This window comes from Desarmillaria tabescens (assembly GCF_030435595.1).
Source record: "Desarmillaria tabescens strain CCBAS 213 chromosome Unknown EV420scaffold_80, whole genome shotgun sequence".
Lineage (NCBI taxonomy): Eukaryota > Fungi > Basidiomycota > Agaricomycetes > Agaricales > Physalacriaceae > Desarmillaria > Desarmillaria tabescens.
Genome location: NW_026848379.1, coordinates 150504 through 164457, shown reverse-complemented (window position 1 = coordinate 164457; position 13954 = coordinate 150504). Strand labels below are relative to the sequence as shown.

Here is a 13954-nt window from a genome sequence, read left to right as displayed (position 1 = left end):
ACGCCGCAATGAACCTATTCAGATTCTTTTTGTACTTGAGCAACAGATGCCGGTGATTGACTTGTCTAGCCTTATATTCGACGACTCGTGGTAATTGTTCCGGTATTGGAAGACTCTTGAAGGAAATTGAATAAATATTCCACCTTGTCAGTAGGTTAAAATTCTGAAGAGGATTGAATATTAACGTATCTTCCAAAAGATTGGGCCCTCAATGGATGTGTATGTCGTTAATTCAGGACTGGACTTGGGAGATGGAAACGTGATGCAGCCGTCGAACCGTATCTCCCAGAGTACTCGGTTCTGCTTCCTTGAACCATAAATGGCTCTTCATTACACATAGGACCACTACCGTCCTCAAAAATTCCAAGACGTCGCACTGTGAGAATTTCGCTCTGGCCCTGCATCTTGTCTAGACATTTGCTTTAGGGACAACCGAGAAGGAAGTTGCGTGCCTATAAGTACCTGATCTCTACTTTGCTTTTGCATAACAACGGTCCTGGTCTAAAGGTCAAATCCCTGAACTCGGAGCCGACATCCAATTCTTGGTCTCAAGGTTGCCACCTGGAATCGCACTTTCCCAAATGGGCGCGTCTGAATAAATATAAGATTAATATAATATATACCAATATGCATTCTTGCACGAAAACAACAAAACCACGTCAAAAAAGCTGTTCGCTTCTGGCACGAAGTACACCCCATACAAGCACGACCTTGACACGATCATATAAATTATATAAATTTTCAAAAACGGGAATTCCACATAATTACGAGAACTGCTGTAACAAGTAGGTAGTAGTATCAAGACGGGTCTATAAACTATATGCATATATAAGTAATGATGCAGCTCCAGAGCAAAGCAACATAAATAACATTCCAAAATCTATGACACATTAGTAACGGAAACCTCTTCCACCGGTTCAGAGCTATTGTCCTTCTCCTTCCCTACATTTCTACCTTTTGGTGTGAGCTCATGGGGAAGCTTTACCGCTCGGTCAATTGCCACAGGCAGACCACGGTGTCGTCCGCGTACCCTAATGGCACAAGATGTCAGCGATTTACATCCAATATCCGAACTAGAGATACCCACATCACCACGATGATGACAAGCCTCGATAGCGGTCTCATTGCACCAACGAATGACATGTTATCCTGTATCCAACGTCAACACCGCATCACAATCGAAACTGACGACAAAAATATACCAAAGGGAATCCAAGACTCAACCCGATCCCGCTGAATGCGGCGACAACCTCGAAAAGTACTCGGAACAAATCGAACCATTTCTTATTGTCGTCCGTGATGTTGTCTCGCTCGATAATGGCGATAAGAAGGACACCCCAGACCATCCACCAGATATCTATGCATACCGTTGAGATATCCTTCTTCAGCATTAGATCCAGGCATAGACGCACCATCATACATTTGTCTGCGCAGGTGCCACCGTAGGTACCTCGCCACACGCTGGCGAGGCTCCCTGTCCTTCCGATCTCCCAGCTCCTTGTCCTTTTCTTCGAATTCTTCTTCGTACAAAGGCGGGGATTCGAATACGCCAAGCGATCCTTCTTCATACCTGATGTCGTGAAATAAGAAGTGCACTCCTTAAGCTATACTAAAACTTACGTATTGGTGGACCGAATACTCATTGCGACCTAACAGGGAAAAATCTCAGAATCTATAGCATCAAAACCGGACGGGAATCGTACAGGATATACCTAAAACGCAGTCAGGTAAGCAGAACAGGTACGAGATGGAAAAACATACCGCGATGTACATCATTACCATATACATGAACCTACAAAACCGTTCATTTCAAAATATGATCGGGTACTTCATTACAGCCAAAACGTACTGGAGGGCAGGAGCAACTGAAGCCAAAGGGACGATCGAAAATCCGGATGCACGCGTAGCCAGTCCCTGGAACAAGCCCGATACGATCTTATCCTCCGTCGGCATAGCTTCATAAAACTCCAATCCGGTGTCTGAATGGACAATCAGAACGATTGAACGGCAATATGGGACAGCCCGATCGTACTCAACACCCCGAATGCGATCCATTCCACGAAACTATTATGAAAGCAGTGTCAGAAAATGGAGCCTACGTCTGACGAAGAGAAGCGATTAACCTCATCAGAAGTAGAACGACCACCAAATACCAAGTTTGATGACTAGGGAACCTAAGCAGTGGAAATATCAGGACGACCGTTTCTGCTCAAGTACCAAGAAGCGCGTTCATACAGATAGATAAAGCACCTGTCGCCAAAGTCAGTTATGCATAACCATACCTCGAAAGACCGACTTTACCGTCGAGGATGATGAAGAAGGAAGTCCAATGCTTTGTCCAGATCTGACCCTGGTTCGGTAAATTTGGAACATATCCATCTGGAAAACCATTTTTTTACTGTCAGTGAATATAGGAATGTTTGAATACCTGCATTATGAGTCGCATACTAGTACAGCGTATGTAAGGAATCGCCAACAAGTCATTATTTCTAATGTCAGGACTTACAATATAGGCTGAAGACAAAGCTAGGAGTCAGTACATAATTAACAATGAAGGTATGCGAACGCACCAAGGCATGATTGCCTGCTATGATGAGAAGTATCAAAGAAACTAGATATTTCCTTTTCTCATAAGAGCAATTAATTGCATTAAAGTAGAAAACTCACAGACGATGAGATAGGCGGTCTGGAAAGGAAACATCCCTCTGAAACATACAGTTAGCACTCAATGTATGTTTATCTACGGTCTAACTCACAGGTCAACCAAGGATAGACCGCCCCCGGTGTAGGCCGCCATAACCTGGAAGAGCGAAAACCTAGAAAGATTCTCATCAACATCGAATGTAATTTACGCACAGTTCTATACCATGGCTTCTTGACGAGACGGGGCTGCGCCTCAAACACACTGTCATAGCTCGAAGAAGTCGATAACCAGGGTGCAAACATGAGATAAGTGATAATCTGGGTGGTCACAAAATACTAGGTAAAAGTTAAAAAAAGCTCCTTTGATGTGGGACGATGCGCGCACCATGGGCACAAGATAACTGAGAACCCTCAACGCCCGATATTCAGCGCCTCCAATTATTTTCAACTGCTCGTCCGTCAACGTCTCGGTGTAAAAGTCTGAATTCCGCCCCATGTCTAGGTCGAAGTTAAGCCACTTGGTTCTCCTGGCCTCCAAAGTAGACGTGCATGGCTCGGTCATCCCGCGTTGGAACCTTTTGTATGCGCCTGGAGCCAATCGCTTGAACAGTCTCTTGAAGATCTGTATTGGTCCGGGGACGTCATTTTCAGGCGTATTTCCGGATGTATCCCGGTTGGGTAACACTGTCATACATCTTGCCATGAGCGGGATATCAGTGCGGGCAACACTCATCCTTCTCTGGTGCATAGATGGCGTCATTGAAGTCGCGAGGTCAAAGTCTACGCTGCGTCGAGTCAAACCGTGACTCTGGACGGGCGAAAGGTGGAGGGTAGCTGTGCCGGAGGATGAAGTGAAGGTATGAATGTCGGACAACACGTTATCACCATGGCCCTCCTCGCTTCTTCGTCCATTTACGGATGTTGACGCTGTCTCGCCAGAGTTGACTGCTGGGGACATGGTTGCCGTCGGCGTAGGCTGATGGAAATTGAGCTGCGGGGCGTGATCGCCGTTTATCGGGATAATATCGTGAGGCCTAAAGGCGTTGATAGGAGAAGAAATGGATGCAAGGAAAGCATTGCGTGTTGGAAGGATCTTTGACCGGTCGGGGTGATTTTCACAGTGTGTTCGGAAATAGCGTCTGCAACGGTGTCAGGTAAATAGTACGGCGGAAGAGCGCACTCACTTCCGCACCAGCACCATGATCCACGATACCGTTGACATATCGCCCTATATCCATCAGAATGTCACTGCTACGCGCTGACGTACTCACTCACTACCATCATCAGCAAGTAGAGCACGACCTGCTGCGACACGGTTAGCGTCGACAAGTTCACCGTCGACAGACCAGTCAATGTCATTGCGGAGTAGCATAGAAAGAGCGAATCCAGGTAGCTGATATGGAACCTGCCATTGCAAGCGTAGAAAATTCCTGAGAATATGAGCGGTATGAAGACGAAGGCTACCATATGAATGCGGTAGAAGGTCAACTCGATGCTTCGGATGGACGCAACGAGGTTCTTCAGCTTGAAAGACTCTTTCATTCTCGTCCGAGTCCCATCCATGTTGATGTAGTTGAAATTACTGCCGCCGTCGGTACTTAGTTAAGTGCTACATCTTGCTCGTCAAAACAACATTCTGAGACCAAGAAGTGCTAAATACTGACCCTGGGGTTCCAATTCTCTGGTAAAGCGGGTATGTGAGTTGAAGGTGGCGGAATAAGCTTCCTCTGGAGGCGGGCTCTGCAGGTCAGAAAGAAGTCAGAAAGAGAGATGCATGGACTACTCGTGTTGGTGTGTCGACGGCAGAAACGTGGAAAGAAAGTCGAATACACAAAAAGCGAACAGCAGAATTAGCGCCTTGTTGCATCATCTGCGTACAGCGTATCCTCGTGTCGCAGCACGGACCAACTGAACTCATTGTCGACCACAGTCCACAGTATACAGACCAACTCGGGTGCGTCTGAATCTACCTGCGTATCCCATCAACCATCCAAATACTATCGGAGTAGAGAGATGGGCTTGCTGCTCGACGTTCTTTGAGTCATAATGGTAGTGTGTCGCAGATCCGTGCTGGGCCTGTAAGTCATAGCATAGCTGAGCGCCATCCAGCGGCGGAAATCGCTTGAAAGTCGAAAACCCAGATTCCAGTGGTATGCAGAAGAGGCAAAACTGTTCCCAATGCCGTAGCATATAACCAAATAGCCTGCCAGTTCATATTAGCTTGCTGGTAACAACGGTGCGTGAAGGGGAGAGGACAAGGAGAGGAAAGAGGCGCGAAGGACAATTCATCCTTTTATACTCGGAAGTCCATTCACATGACACTGACAGTGGATCGGCATTGCGGCGTGCGGGCGATACGTCATTGATTCGTCGCGTTTCGACAAGCTCGACTTCCGCCAAAGCCGACGGTGGCTGTGCGATTCGTGAGTGGTGCGGGGTCACGCTGGTGACAAACACTTTTCAACAGACCACTACTCGCCTTCCATCACATCTGTTTTTTTTTGGCGACCATTTTCGTCACTGTTCTCCCAGTCAGTTATGCGACCAGAGGCTCAGACGACGGCCATCTTTCTTCGCTTCCCAACGATAGCCGAGACCGTGAACAGTACGACACGCTTCTAATAATGCCAGGACATGCTAAGCGACTTAAATAGGGTTATTCTTCAGTTTTAAAATGCTACAAACGATGCCAGTAGGCATAGGCTGAACGTAACCTAGAGGTTAATGGATTTTCAGTCTGACGGAAGCTCGGTATGCCTTCTGTTGGCGAAAGGACAACTTAGCGGTGGTTAAAAGATAAGAACTTGTCTATTATGCTTTGAGAGCTTTGCTTATATACTCTACAGTAAATATTTCTAGAATATTCTACAATTTACTCCAATCCATTGTCGTTGACAAATGCTGACTGAGCACTGGCTCAGTCGCACGTTCGAGTACATTCATGTACTCGCGAGTCAATTCACAACACCTTCTGCTCAAGGAAACGTATTTTGTGCTGGATTTTATCTGGAGTGCTATCACTCCTGTCATGCCTAAGTTTCCGCACAAGGGAAACATACAGTGGCACTGAAAACGTTTCCATATACAGTTTCCTTCAAGTCAAAAACGGGATTCTCCCTGCCAAACACTGCTTTCCGGCAGCCGGAAATCTATCTGAGGAAAATTTGTCAGCTCGACAAACCATTTCCGTCTGATTGCCTTCATGCGGAAATAATTGGGGGACAGTAGTGTATTTCTTGGCCAAGTCGACATTGACAGAGCGCAAAACTGATCAATTATGGTCACTTTCCATGACGCTCCCAACAATAACACTTTTCTTAGTCCTCGCATCTTCTGGTGCTCGGCATGTTTCACTTCCTCGCCTCGCTATAGGATAAGATGAAAGAATAAGGATACATTGAGATTATACTATGCTTGCTCTGTAGGGTTGGTTTCGGTCGTGTTTCCAAGTTTAATCATCTCATTGCTTGTCCCAGCTTCAGAAAATGTTTTCGCACCAAGTTCGTTGTCATCAGTGCACTGCATTGATGCTACCAGAAGTCCGTTATTGTTGTGATTGTTGTGTAAGTGCTGTATCGCGTTCTGGGACTCTGCTTAATTCAAGAAGCATTATATCAGATCATAGTGGAGCTCTCGCCATTTTCTACTGGCATCCTGGATTTGCGGGTGTGTATCATGCATTCTGCAGGACCCTGCTACCAGATCTCATAGTATGATCATAGTATTGCCAGCTCTTGAATTTCTAAAAGACATTACTTCTACCGCTCGACAAGATTTGTAGGAAGGTAAAATGATGCAGTTCATAGTACTAGTGCCCGGACTCACGCGCAGCAGGACTCAGGCTGAGCTGATAAGAGTAACTTCTACCATCCGAGGATACAACGGACAATGGAAGATGTTTGTAATCTGACTTCCAACGAATCGTCGAGCTTCAACATTGCTTCGGTTTCACATACCGGCGAGACTAACTGTGAAACCACTGAAGGGGTAAGGTAAGGTACTCCTATTATCATGGTCGTTGTTGCTGTTGATCTTTCCTTATTCGAAGGAGGTCACGTCTGCTGCTGCGGCGCCAAGCTCACTCGTATGCTAGATTCAGACTTGCGCAGACGTCTGGTACAGTCATGGACCAACAGTCGTCCACGGGTCAATACAGGCGTCTACGAGTTGTCTCACTGCTCCCGGAGGCAATCTCTCCGGTGTGAGACACCAACTACCCCTTTCATCGTATAAAATGCCCCCGCGGAACTTGATTTCCCTCCATCACAAACATGAACACCAACCACAACCAACTGTGCTCTACAAACACCACCAGCACGTGCGAAGCTTCGTCTTCCACAATCACTCTTCGTCCTGAAGAGGAATTCAATCCGCAATACTGCACTCGATGCGACCAGACACTGTGGTCGATCGAGCTTATGCGGAATCATCTCGACTTTTCTGGTCGACACCCGTATTGTCGTACCTGCAAGCGGGGATTCTTGAACAACAACTCCTACAAGACGGTGAGCCTCTTTTTGTTGTTGTTGTCGTGCGTCGAGTCGTCTGATTGCTTCCCTCCCAGCACCTGATCCTTTCGGATTACCATCATTATTGTGATGACTGCGATAAGGAGTTCCAGTCTTCCTCTGCTCTTAAAATTGTAGGTCCTCGTTCAATTCCAGCCGCAGCTTTTGCTGATGACTATGAACAGCATTATGAGCAATCTGCTCGTCACCATCGTGATTATGAAGAAGGCGATCGCGAGAAGCACTCCGAAGGGTGGGAAGATGAGCTGGCTCGTCAGCAAGAGCGAGAGGAGAACCGGGAGAATCCTGTAGCCCTCGAAAAAGCCGAGGAACAGGCTCCTATGACCCGGGTAGAGGTTGGCATTGCGATCTTGGTATGCTCACCCTTTCCTTATGTCGTCCTCCCTTCTGATATTTAACCTATAGAATCTCAAGAAGCGCCTGCAGCGCCAACCTATACCGAAAGCCACTGTGAAGCAAACATGCCCGGTGTGCTTGTGTCCGTCATCGAAGATGAGCGTGACGAAATGTGGGCACGTATTCTGTTCATCGTGAGTCTTTGTCCTACATTGCAGCACAAGGGCGTTCGACTGACAGTCATCACAGTTGCATCCGTCAGACCTTTGAAAAGAGTCAGGGATGCCCCTCGTGCCGAAAGTCTGGTCATCTTGGCCAACTGCGAAAGATCGATTTGCATATACATTAGTGCTATCGATGGACGCTTTTCTTTATCTTCATATAACGGATATCTCATACCTATATATATGTACCTCAATGCGAATCGAATGGATTTAACAGTCAAATTCTCTCCGATGTGTAAACAGCTTCCTCCCCAGCGACTATTCACTGCGATACTGTCGCTATTTTTCGGTAATGTCGTTCCTTTCAGTCTTTCTCATTCATGTCTTGTCGAAAGGGTTTGATCTGCGTGGTGATTCGTTTTACTTGCCGTCTATTCTCAAGCCATACTTCGCGGACAGGGTGTTTCACTCCGCATACTGGTTTCTTCTGAGATTACCAAGAGTTATGAGCCACCAATATCTGTTGTGTTACCGGGTCTAAATCGTAGTGGCTATAGTCTCAGCACAACGCCGAATCCTCTTCTTCGACTTCATCATGAGCTTGGGAAGCTCTTCATGTCAGACTTTTGTCTTAGGACTAAGGAGATTTGGCCGGCTATTATTTATAAAGGCTTAATTACTGAGTGAATCTATTCTGTTGATCTGTACAGCAACAGGTGCCGATGATAGACCTGGGTTTGACGGGTTCTAGTCGCTGGTCTCGATATCGGAACTGTTTCGAGAGTTGAGAAATATGAACCCCTCATGGAAAGCGAGCTATAATGCTGTAACCGGTTTCTTTATTAGACTACGGTCCGAGAAATTGAGTCTCCAGTGGAGGCACATTTGTATGTCGCCGATCGGGTAGACTCTGTGGATAGGAACCCAGTGCAGCCGTCGAACTGTTATCTCCGAGCGTTCGTTCTGCTTCTTGTGGTCATAATCGCTTCAGACGACTTTCCATTGTACTTAGAACCGATAACGTCTTCAAAAAGGACAAAGTAACATTAGGAATCTCCCTCTGGCCCCGTTTCATGTCTGGACCCTTGCTTTAAGGACAATAAAAAAGGATACTGCATCCATTGGCCCTGCCTCGGAAATCTACTTTGCATTCGCATAACAACGCCTCCGGTCTAAAGTTTAAATCCCCCTAACCTGGAACCGACATCCAATCCTTGGTTCCAAGACTTCCGCTCCGGGAACAACAATCTCCCAAAGGAACGCGTCCTCCCACAAATGGATCCTTGCATCACGTGTACGTACACCTCCTCAAATAGCTAGATTTTGGCTGGCTCTTTCCTTCTCATCTACCGCATCGTTCTTGGATCCCCTTCTCATTCCCTACAGCGATTTCTTCCATTAATCCATTCTGAGTCAGCTATGGTTTGTGAAAGATCAATTAACTATTCCCAACGCTCGGTGGGGGGCACGACGTCCCTGCACCTCAGTATTCATCCTGGACTCAACGGATTGGCGTTGCTGGCTGCAACGGCATGCAGAATGCCTCGCGTATCAAAGAGACCCTTCAATGAAATTGTTAAACCCCCTGCCTCGCCTCTGCCACTCACAGCATGGTACAAGAAGGGTCCGGACCCGGTGGGGGCCTCTTCGCCGTAAGTCGGTGCTTCCAGCGCGGGAGTATCTGGTTAAGCATATTTCTAGGATGTGCTCGTCAAAGAGATTGAAAGAGAATCATGGCGGATGGAGCATGCCTACTACTAGGTGATACTAGGATACTTTGCTCCGTGACCCTGAGATGTGTCTAACTTGGGTTCTTAGCGGTTCCGTCAGCTCGGACAACACGGACGAGGAAGATGCTTCCGACTGTGAGAAGTACGTGTGTGCGCCTTTGGTTCTCCAGTCCCGGGTCCCTATACCGGTTGAAAGACCGGCGGTCACGATTAAGTAAGGTCCTTCATCCTTCGTCCATGCCTTGGTTTAATGATAAACTTGGAAGAATGAATAGAAAAATCCTACCTCTACCCAAGAGAGCCAAGCTTCCCGCGTCTGTCGATCCAAGACAGATGTTTCTGAAGTCTTTGATCCAGCCGGCGCAGCTCCCAGGGGAAAAGGCTCACAAGACAGATGAGGAGCGTCTGTATTTCCTTCAGCAGGACCCTTGCGTCGACGTACAATCAATTAGCAGGCAGCTGGTTGTCTGTAACAAGTGTAGGAAGCCCGTACTGTTGGACCGTCGCAGGAATGCGGGATACTATGCCAGCGCGTGGGTGAAGCATAAGAAAACATGTTTGGAGGTTTATAGAGCTTGGCTCATAGAGCATGGATATGATGACCCGGCTTGGATACGGGAAGCGGAAAGACGTAGGGATGCGAAGTTGAAGAAGCAGGTGTAGGATTATTTAAGCTGTTCGAATCTGTAAGGCTATAAAATTGTATTCTTCATAGCTGCACATACGGTGTCGTGTGACTTTATGGATTTCAGTTTCATCTTCGTACTCCGTATGAATAAGTGAACTAGGGCCTACTAGTTCGATAAGAAATCTTCGTCAAGCGTCTCTTGTCTCGACTGGACGGGCCGGATAACAACGGTACCTGGGTGGCTGGGTGGCTATCAGGTATGCCGGACTTTTCTTCATTGAGGATGGTCAAAAAAGCCTCCGTGACCAATATCTGGGCGTGATTCCTGTCGGTCAACGATCAATTACTGGTTGAATAATATTTCATGACCTTCGCGTGGGCATGCAGGGTGGGAATCGGGACTGAGCGGGAGGAATGGATGGCGAAAGTAGAATTATAGGCCGTCACACATCCCAGAGAAACCAGGCAGTCAAAGCAGGAGAAAGAGACACAAGCGAATGACTAAGTCGTAACACTAGCAGTAAATGCTGAGGAAGGGAAGAAAGAAACGGTGAAGGATGTTCAAAAATTTGTTTCTTTTTATAGGGCAGGGACGTACGTCATTTACTCATCACATTTCGATGACGCGCCGTTCAGCGTCATTGTCACGTCAACAAGCGACTTGTCCTGCTGAAAGCCGACGGTGGCTGTGCGGTTCGCGAAAGGCGTCGATGCAGGCCGATGACAAACACCGACAATCTTTTCAACCAACAACCATCAAGAGGAATCCTTCGCCGTGCTGAATTATTTCTCTTTCTCCATCCATGACCATGGCTGGCTGGCTCGTCTCAGATAACAGCCTCATCCTCTTTGCACTGCTGGCAGTCTCGAGCTGGAGCCAGGCTTTTCAGGATGTGGAAGGAATACGTAACTGGCGGACAAGTTAGATAGCCACGCAAGATTCTCTTCTATATCAATGGCTGGACCTGGAGGATGAAGGATACAATGCCCTCTGAAGGTACGATCTGCTGTCTAGTATGCTGGATGATACTCTAACAAATCTTATCAAGACCAATGTTCTCTATCGCGCTACGGATGGAGGAAGTTGATCAAATCAGATCTCGTGGAGGGATGCAATCCGAGGCTGAAGCTGAATGGTGATACGTTTATCATCTAAAGATATTCTCCTTACTGAACTTGCCACTCTGTCAAGGCCAGATATTGCTTCTCAAAAGCAGAACAGATCGCACACTACGCCCAGTCCACGTACAAGCCTTCGACAACACTCTGACTGTTAATGCACGCCGCGCCTAGGCTCGCCGGCTACTTGTTGCATTCACCATTGTACCGCTATCTAGTGTGGGTATGTACATTTCCGCCGATTGTGTACGTGAACGACTCCTCATGCAGTAGGTACAGAGAACATGAGAAGCTTCAAATCGTTCTTTGATGGCAGCTGAAATCCTGTCAGCTGCCGTCTCCACCCCCAACAGAAAACTTTCTACGAAATCGACTCTAATGCAGGGTATGCCTATTAACCTTTCTGTTGGTAACGCTGGGCTTATTTACGAAGGTTGACGGGCTGTTCTGTGCTTCTTTCAACCGTACTGGTCGCAGTTCTATTGAAATACGCAAAGCAGCGTTTGCTTTCCATCTGATAAACGCATGCAGGGAAAATAAGTTTCCCTACAGTCGGGGGAAGGGGTTATAACGTGATTAGTGCGTTTGTTCTATAGCCATGACTATGTTATTCTGAAGGTGTTTGAAGCTGAGTATTGCCCCCGCATGGAACGTGTCAAAGTCGCAGTAAATGATGCTGGGGCTCAAGGTTACCCGTACGCAGGCTGTGTATTATTAGTGGAGGTATGTGGTGAACCATTGTCTGCATACTTGGGTACTTATATTGCGAAGGTATAGGCACACCCTTGGAAGCATTTCATAAATGTTCGTGCTTTATACTTTACGCTTCCAGCTGAGCAGGGTAAAACTCGCATAAGCATACGACGAGTAGGTACAGCGCGTCTTTTATCTAAGGTGTTCAGTTGGATTCACGTACGTTTGAGCTAGTTGTTGGAGGGCTGCGGCACGTCTTGAACGCAACGAAAACCAGCTCGTCAACTTCTTCCTTTCTTTCGCCAACGCTGGCCAATGTCGAGGCCTCGCTTCTGCTCCAAGTACCGGTGAAACCTGGCGTGAAACTACCGGAGGGGGTAAGCTACTCCTATTGATCTACTTGGTGGCGTTAATAATGTAGCGTGGCTTTCGCAGGAAGTTCGGTCGGAGATATAGCAGTTAGATTAATGACTAAACTGCGAATCCATATGAGAACGCGAAAAGTTCACAAGGACCAACAATCGTCCATGGACCAACACAGGCGTCTACGAAGTGTCTCACTACTCCCGGAGGCATTCTCGCCGGTGTGAGACACCAGCTGCCCCTTTCATCGTATAAAATGCCCCCGCGGAACCTCATTTCCTCCAATACAAACATGAACACCAACCACAACCAACTGCGCTCTACAAACACCTACCAGCACGTGCGAAGCTTCGTCTTCCACTATCACTCTTCGTCCTGAAGAGGAATTCAATCCGCAATATTGCACCCGATGCGACCAGACACTATGGTCGATCGAGCTTATGCGGAATCATCTGGACTTTTCTGGTCGACACCCGTATTGCGGTATGTGCAAGCGGGGATTTTTGAATAACAACTCCTACAAGACGGTGAGCCCCTTTTTTGTTGTCGTGCGTCGAGTCGTCTGATTGCTTCCCTCCCAGCACCTGATCCTTTCGGATTACCATCACTATTGTGATGACTGCGATAAGGAGTTCCAATCCTCCTCTGCTCTTAAAATCGTACGTTCTTGTTCAATTCTGACCCCGACTTTTGCTGACGACAATAAACAGCATTATGAGCAATCTGCTCGTCACCACCATGATTATGAAGAAGGCGATCGCGAGAAGCGCGCTGAAGGATGGGAAGATGAGCTGGCTCGCCAGCAAGAGCAAGAGGAGAACCGGGAGGATCCCGTAGCCTTCGAAAAAGTCGAGGAGCAGGCTCCTATGTCCCGGGTAGAGGTTGGCATTGCGATTTTGGTACGCTCTTATCGTACTTTGCAACTCTTTCTGACGTCTTATTTGTAGAATCTCAAGAAGCGTCTGCAACGCCAGCCACTACCGAAAGCCACCGTTAAGCAAACATGTCCGGTGTGCTTGTGTCCGTCATCGAAGATGAGCGTGACAAAGTGTGGGCACGTATTCTGTTCATCGTGAGTCTTTGTCCTACATTGCAGCACAAGGGCGTTTGGCTGACGATTACCATAGATGCATCCGTCAGACCTTTGAAAAGAGCCAGGGATGCCCATCGTGCCGAAAGCCTGGTCATCTTAGCCAGCTGCGAAAGATCGATTTGCATGTACATTAGTGCTTTCGACGGACGCTTATCATTTACTTGTTTCTTTCTCATGGACATCTCATTATACCAATATACCTCAATGCGAATTCAATAAAATACAAACAGTTCTCTGTAAGTTGTTTTGTTGAAGGCTTTTCAAGTATGTCGAGCATCAGCACTGTTTTCAAATAATGTCGGTCTGTTAACCAAGCTATCAGCTTTCTACCAGACGCCAGTCGTCTTCATTGCAGGCCCTTGTCCTTGGCGTCAACAGCTTCTGCTCTGCACATGCATATAGAATGATCTCCAGGGACCGCCGGAATGCCCAAACTTGAATACAGAGTAGGAAGCCAAAGCGTTAGCTGGGCAAATGCAAACCAATATTGAAGGAACATGGGGTTACCTCAGCCGAGATGAATTGCGCCTGGTCTCTATATGTCCGCTGCTTGCAAGAGGGCGGAGAGGGCGGGAGCAGATAAACGAGCGAAGGCGTTACATTTCTGTCAAGGGTTGGAAACAGCTCAGGAGATTGAAACCGGAAGCAGGTAAGGA

At 47.3% G+C, this 13954-nt stretch overlaps 4 protein-coding genes across 4 annotated transcripts; 3 read left to right on the top strand and 1 right to left on the bottom strand.

Moving 5' to 3' along the window:
- Nucleotides 1-880: 880 nt before the first annotated feature.
- On the bottom strand, nucleotides 881-4185 carry EV420DRAFT_1279320 (potassium transporter; the record flags this gene model as incomplete). Its single annotated transcript, XM_060468135.1, has 19 exons — nucleotides 881-1031; nucleotides 1088-1149; nucleotides 1203-1357; nucleotides 1413-1570; nucleotides 1621-1649; nucleotides 1704-1712; nucleotides 1762-1792; nucleotides 1850-1979; nucleotides 2033-2064; nucleotides 2124-2174; nucleotides 2236-2250; nucleotides 2302-2398; nucleotides 2567-2611; nucleotides 2668-2705; nucleotides 2757-2816; nucleotides 2867-2979; nucleotides 3029-3782; nucleotides 3828-3871; nucleotides 3919-4185. The coding sequence occupies 19 exons, from the start codon at nucleotides 4183-4185 to the stop codon at nucleotides 881-883; spliced, it is 2241 nt and encodes a 746-aa protein (XP_060323467.1).
- A 2475-nt stretch (nucleotides 4186-6660) lies between these two features.
- On the top strand, nucleotides 6661-7949 carry EV420DRAFT_1167164 (uncharacterized protein). The gene is made up of 5 exons (XM_060466172.1): nucleotides 6661-7148; nucleotides 7208-7285; nucleotides 7337-7525; nucleotides 7578-7702; nucleotides 7758-7949. The coding sequence occupies exons 1-5, from the start codon at nucleotides 6915-6917 to the stop codon at nucleotides 7855-7857; spliced, it is 726 nt and encodes a 241-aa protein (XP_060323466.1). The 5' UTR covers nucleotides 6661-6914; the 3' UTR covers nucleotides 7858-7949.
- Nucleotides 7950-9010: 1061 nt separating this feature from the next.
- EV420DRAFT_1582893 (uncharacterized protein) lies at nucleotides 9011-10074 on the top strand. Its single transcript, XM_060474713.1, has 5 exons — nucleotides 9011-9107; nucleotides 9177-9324; nucleotides 9374-9433; nucleotides 9491-9616; nucleotides 9669-10074. The coding sequence occupies exons 2-5, from the start codon at nucleotides 9212-9214 to the stop codon at nucleotides 10063-10065; spliced, it is 696 nt and encodes a 231-aa protein (XP_060323465.1). The 5' UTR covers nucleotides 9011-9107; nucleotides 9177-9211; the 3' UTR covers nucleotides 10066-10074.
- Nucleotides 10075-12513: 2439 nt separating this feature from the next.
- On the top strand, nucleotides 12514-13446 carry EV420DRAFT_1582883 (uncharacterized protein). The gene is made up of 5 exons (XM_060474712.1): nucleotides 12514-12732; nucleotides 12787-12864; nucleotides 12916-13104; nucleotides 13153-13277; nucleotides 13333-13446. Exons 1-5 carry the CDS (start codon nucleotides 12646-12648, stop codon nucleotides 13430-13432), a joined length of 579 nt encoding a protein of 192 aa, XP_060323464.1. The 5' UTR covers nucleotides 12514-12645; the 3' UTR covers nucleotides 13433-13446.
- The last annotated feature ends 508 nt before the right edge of the window (nucleotides 13447-13954 follow it).